The sequence below is a fragment of the Aplysia californica genome, unplaced genomic scaffold (assembly GCF_000002075.1).
Source record: "Aplysia californica isolate F4 #8 unplaced genomic scaffold, AplCal3.0 scaffold00678, whole genome shotgun sequence".
NCBI classification, from domain to species: Eukaryota; Metazoa; Mollusca; class Gastropoda; order Aplysiida; family Aplysiidae; genus Aplysia; species Aplysia californica.
Genome location: NW_004797948.1, coordinates 29,444 through 35,829, shown reverse-complemented (window position 1 = coordinate 35,829; position 6,386 = coordinate 29,444). Strand labels below are relative to the sequence as shown.

The 6,386-nt window shown below is 38.8% G+C and overlaps 1 protein-coding gene across 2 annotated transcripts in view; it reads right to left on the bottom strand.

Moving 5' to 3' along the window:
* Positions 1–4,268: 4,268 nt before the first annotated feature.
* Positions 4,269–6,386, bottom strand: part of LOC101848612 (E3 SUMO-protein ligase NSE2) — a 13,152-nt gene continuing 11,034 nt past the window's right edge. For both annotated transcript variants that reach the window (XM_005108319.3, XM_005108320.3), the window contains exons 5-6: positions 5,630–5,831; positions 4,269–4,495 (exon numbers count right to left, since the gene is read on the bottom strand). In XM_005108319.3, the coding sequence (XP_005108376.1) occupies positions 4,387–4,495; positions 5,630–5,831 (311 nt within the window). In that variant the 3' untranslated portion in view covers positions 4,269–4,386. The remainder of the gene's footprint in view (positions 4,496–5,629; positions 5,832–6,386) is intronic.

Sequence of the window (6,386 nt, the reverse complement as noted above, 5' to 3'; positions counted from 1 at the left end):
GAGAGAGAGAGAGAGAGAGAGAGAGAGAGAGAGAGAGAGAGAGAGAGAGAGTATTTGTGCCGTTTTCTTCGGTGGGTATGATGAACTATGTACCAAGTAATAATACACATAATATCATTATCACTCCTGGTTTCCATTAGACCTCTTCTTCTGTTCGCCAAGTAAAGAGATTTTTTTTAATTGAGGGGGAGGTGTCAACGAATATTTTGTCTGTTTTCTGATGTCACAACCATCTGTTGCCTCCAACCACGTAAATTGTTTGTATAGTTCGTAAGCACAAGAGAGCAAAGTTAGTCATGAAGTCACACCAGTAAAGCTCACTCGATACCAATGACCAACACAGTCTCAGCAATAGAACTCGACCAAAATGTCCGTACTTTCTCTCCCCCCCCCCAAAAACAAAACAAAACAACAACAACAAAAAACAAAAAACAACACCCCCATCCGGTCCGTATGCTTATTATCCAGCTAGACTCCGCACCAAGGAGTTTATTCCGCACTCCCTATAGTAACGTTTTTCTCTTTTTAGTTTTAGTAAGTGTTTTACAGCGCTTGCAACACAATAAGGTCATATAAGTGCCGAAGATTACAGGTGTTACAAGAAAGTAACAAACACAAAAAAGAAGGAGGAGAGATAAGGACGATAGATGTTTGATAGGAAAGAAGAAGCAAACCACACCAGAGCACTCGTTAACCACCCACAACGATATTCTCTGCGCGCGATACAGGACTTGCAACATTTTTGGCATTTCTTTATAGGTGCTACAGCTAAATCCGTTTGTATGTTTGTTAGAGTAAAGGGAAGCACATCGACACGATAACAGTCATTTAGTGCTGGAAAAAGGTAGGATACAGGAACAGCAGAGGGGAAGTAAAGAAGTAGGACCTAGGCTACCAGTGACACCCTCCAATCACCCGCTCCGCCTCCGCCTCCGTAAAGAGCGCGACCCGACCCATTCATGCGTAAACTTAGATCATGTGGTGAGACATTTGCGGCAGGTCTATTTCCTTTTAAAATGTAGGTGATTTTACACCTCCATTAACACAATAAATTTAGATCATTTATACGGAGTGCCCATTGGGAGATCGGGTCTGGTCGGGGTGGTTTGCTAGCCAAATTGAGGGTGCAAAGCGGCTATCGTTGCATAAGTCGATCGCGCTCGACTCGTCGCCTCAAAAACAAACGCGTTTATCTTTAGGCGATGAGTGAAGCGATCGCCCCCGACCCGACCCGACCCGATCCCATCCGCAATGAGCACCCCGTATAAGAAGGCTGGCTTTCGTCCTTGCCTGCCAGAGCTAGCCCTAGATCTAGCTGATTTTTTTTTTCGTAAGAGTTTTACTGCACTTGCAACACGATAAGTGCCGAGGATAAGAGGTGTTACAAGGGATTAACAAACGCAAAAAAGAAGGAGGGGAGATAAAGATAATAAATGTTTGATAGGAAAGAAGGAGCAAACCACACCAGAGCACCCGCCAACCACCCACTGCCCTAGCTGAAAGGGACACAACATTCCAGAGCAGAAAGACCGAGATGCTCGATAAAAAATTATTTCCTTACGGGAATCGAACTCGGGTCTCCTGCATGTAATAGAATATTGCCAAACTGCTACACCACAGATGTATAAAAAGTTCAAGAAGAGGAGAGATAGATATACCCCAGGACAGAGAAGACGTAATACGTGAAAATAATGATGTGATTATCAATCCACCAAAGATTTAATAGTAAAATCTTTCTTTCTTTCAGATATTTTGAATTCTTTTGGAGATCATATTGCAGGTTTTCTAATACAAGGGTGTGAAAAAAAGTTCTTAAAAAAACCAACTCTATAGAGTTTTGTTTTATTGGTGAGAGTTTTATGACACTTGCAACACAATGTGGTCATCTAAATGCCAAAGATTTATAGAGGTGTTACAAGAGAGTAACAAACACACAAAAAGGATGATTGAAATTTGATAGGAAACAAAGAGCAAACCATACCAGAGCACCCACCAACCACCCATGCCATTTTTAAGTTAAATGACATTATTTTTCTTTTAAAAAACCTCCCCCACTGAACATTTATATGTATGTAATATAAAACACACTTACAAAATAAGCCTACCAAGTGGATAACTAGCTCACAGCCAAGCTTCTTTTCACACACACAATACAATTTAAAAAGCAATAAAAAATCCATCAAATATTGACTGTACTTTTTTATTCACCAAAATTACATTAAAATTCATAAATTTCACAGGGCATTTTGTTAACAGTTCAATGATTTTCTTACAGGAAAATGTGTGTGTGTTCCTGAGAAAAGGGTCCATATAATATAATATGTCAGCAATCTTATAAATAGACACTCATATAAACATTTTTCAATTTTGAATCAGCACCTTTTGAAATTTTTCAGATCTTTCAAATAACTTTGGATACATGTTATATTGCAAGACAAGGGTGCAAACATTTTTTTAAAAAAACAGCTTCAAAGTGAAATGACATTATTTTTCTAAAAAATAAAACAAACACTGCCATTCACCTTCAATTCATTTATATTACTTGATATCTATTCTAATGTGTTCAGTAGAGAATTACAGATGTGTTAAAATGTGTACAAATGCAAACTTGACATGAATATATGCAAGAAATTAGGTAAGACTTGATGTAGAGCCAATTTTTTGCTGGGCCTACCCTTGATATGCACAAGTAGTGCCATTGGAATGTAAACAAAAGTATTCATGCACACTGCAACTGCATCTGCAATTCATGGTGTAGGGTAGATAATGCCTAACATTTTCATCTTTACCTTGACAGGGAGGGTGCGGTAGTGGAGCGGTTAGTGTGCTCGGCTCCGAAGCGGAAAGTCCGGGTTCGAGCCTCGGTTCGGACACTGATTTTTTTCACCCCCTCCAGCAGTAATGGGTACCTGACTTCTGAGTTGGGGAAGTAAAAACAATCCCCAATGTCCGGATCGGATGCGGGAACAACTTTACTTTACCTTGATAGGTGGTATGTGACAAATTAAAAAACCCATCGGACTGTCAAATGGCCACTCAAATAGAGGTCTATTTGTGCCAGGTTTTTATTTTTCATATGATTTTCTCAAAAGATACCCCTTAAATTAAATAAAATAGCTGTTTTACCTCTGGGGATTTGATTTCCTTTAGCATTAATATGAATTTTGTTTTAAAAGGCTTTGTTTTAAGTTTTGAAGAAAGTCTATGGCAAATCTTTTTGGAATATGATTTAGGAACAGTCAAACTTTGATCTTCTGGTTGGACTACAATTTTGACCCCTGATCACTTACACCTTTGTAGGTCCCCGGCTCCAGACGTACAGGTGACATATGAGCCCTTTTCTCCGACACACACACATAAACATCACACACTTCTCTCTCTCTCTCTCTCACATCCTCATAATGGCCTATGTTCGCAGTCATGTATGCACTTGAGATGTGTGTAGAAATTTTTTTAAAGCAGATGAACACTTTTTACCACCGGCAAACTTGCGATAATTTAGGAGGTTGGCTTTGATCCTGCCTGCCAGGGCTAGTCCATGCCGAGAGGGATACAACATCCCTGCAAAAAGACAGACACGGTGGATAAAAATTTCTCCCCTCACACAAAAATGGAAATCCAGCTTTCAGAGTGTGAAAGTGCCGTGCCTCACCACTACACCACAGACACTGGTGAGGTGAGTAGTCAAAAGGAAGCAAAGAGATACCAATTATTAAAGAATCAGTCAGAGAAACAAGCATTGACAACATGAGAGTGTGACAGTATTGGAGAAAAGTAAGATGAACGGTAAATATAAATATGCTGATCTCCGTACACACATCACAGACACTTTGCTAACTTAGAATTACAAAGTTCTATCTGATTTTGGCAGTATTGAGTAACGAAGACCATGACGCCAGAAACCAAATGTTCTGTCTGCTCTATCAAAATCGTAAGCTTATTCGGAGTTGTCATCCAGATATTCAAAGAACTGCATTCGAAAAAGCTTGACATGATGTAAAACTTAAAATCTTCGACATCAAATTTCTCAAAACTAAGTACTGAATAGAGAGAACTTTGTAATTCTGAGGTAGCAAATTGGCTTACACTAACAGCCAAAATTTTTAAAATATTGAAACAATACAAGGACAATATTAGGGGCACCCTTCCACAACTTGCATCCAGTCGAAACTCATTTAGAATTTTACATATATATATATACAGTGAAACCTGCTCCAACAAACACCCGTATAAGACAATTTCCTGTACAAATGGTCACTTCCCATTTCTTCCTTGGTCTTTTTTATATCGTAACGACATAGTGTAAGATGGCCACTTTTCCTCCTTGACAAAAAGGTGACCGACTTATAGACAATTTCAACTTCATATATATATACAGTAGAGATTTCATCGCTGCTGTTTTGCCAGTAACATGATGTATCGCTTTAGGTCGGTGTGCTCCACCAGGTGCTCAGGCTTTATGGGCTGGGTGTTCCCACATCCTCCCACAGGGCATCTGACGACACAATGAAATAAACAGAAAATAGAATTTAGTGAATGTAATAGGAAGGTTTTTAAAGTTACAATTGCAAACTAAGAGTCATGGTATGACCTTTTGGCAGGTTTTATTCAATAATCAATACAGCACAGTCTATTTTTATAGTATGAGTTTGATGGCACTTTCAACACTATAAGGTCATAAAAGTGCCGAAGATGAGGGTTACAAGGGAGTAACAAACACAAAAAAGAAGGAGGAGAGATCAGGACGATAGATGTTTGATAGGAAAGAAGGAGAAAACCACACCAGAGAACTCTCCAACCACCAACACAGCACGGTTAGCAATGAAAAAGAAACAAGACAAAATACATGAATCATGAGCAATGGAACATTGTACAGACATAAATATGTAATTAATATGTCCGTTTAAATTCAAATCTGCACAACTGCTGGATTTTTTGTTTAAAAGAGGTTTCTCAAATAGAAGATTTTAAAAAATCAGAAGCAAGACAAATGAATAAGTTTTAAGATGATACCAATAACTTCAATTGCCCAAAATAAAACTGACAAGTGCCTGATTCCACTGTGCCGTGACACAGTAGTATTTTCGATAGACTTTTGAGTAAGAATTTGGGAAACATCAAGTAGACACAACGGTGTAGTCGAATTGAACTCTAACGGCCACCTGTATAAGAAGACAGTCACCTGTACAAATGACCACTTCCCATTATAATAACACTATGTAAGGCAGCCACCTGTCTAAGAAAACCACTTTTTTCTTCGACAAAGAGAGGCCATCTTAGAGAATCTCGACTGTATTTGAAGGACCAGAAGAGAAACCTGCAACCAGAGGAAGAGAGCGAGAGACAAAAGTGGACAAAGTGAAAAATTTTCTCCAACAGCTCTAGGAATCACAGATTTCCACAGGAAGATTTTCATCGTTGCTTTACGATCAATTGAAAATGGACCAACAGCATTCTGAAAAACATCAGGTCTTATGCAAAATCAGTCTGAGAGTTTTGGAAGGAAACAAAATTTAATACATAAAGAAATCATGTTCTCTGCAAGGTACTTGGCCACTCTGAATTTACCACACGAAACTTTCTTTGAATTAAAAAAAACTTTTCAAAATCCCTACAAAGTATGACTTACTTTGCCCTAGCTTTCTTGGCCCGGATATGCCCCATGATGCCATCGCGGTCAAACACGTGTCCACAGATGGTGTTACGCACAGGATCCACCATGTTCTTCCCCGTGTAGGGACACTTGATGTTGACCTCTGTCTGGGTCAAGGCCACTTCATCGTCCTCTGTTTCGCCCAACAGGTTACTCTTCAGCGTCTCCAACTCTGCTTCTGTTGCGACAGTACAAAAATTATGTTTTAGTAAGAGTTTTACGGTACTTGCAAATACAATAAGGTAATATAAGTGCCGCAGATTAGAGGTGTTACAAGAGAGTAACAAACACAAAAAAACAGGAGGAGGAGAAATCAGGACGATAGACATTTGATAGGAAAGAAGGAGCAAACCCCACCAGAGCACCTGCCAACCACCCACAAAGAAAAATTAAACCCAGTTTAAAAAAAAAAAAGGAAGCAATAACAGATTTAATTTCAATTCATAGCAAAAGAGCAATGATGGGAGACAGTGAGGTAAAGTTGTACATTGTATTGTAAGAGATAAAGTTGTACACTGTATTGTAAGAGGTAAAGTTGTACACTGTATAGATGAGCTGAAATTGTACACTGTATTGTGAGAGGTAAAGTTGTACATTGTATTGTAAGAGATAAAGTTGTACACTGTATTGTAAGAGGTAAAGTTGTACACTGTATAGATGAGCTGAAATTGTACACTGTATTGTGAGAGGTAAAGTTGTACATTGTATTGTAAGAGATAAAGTTGTACACTGT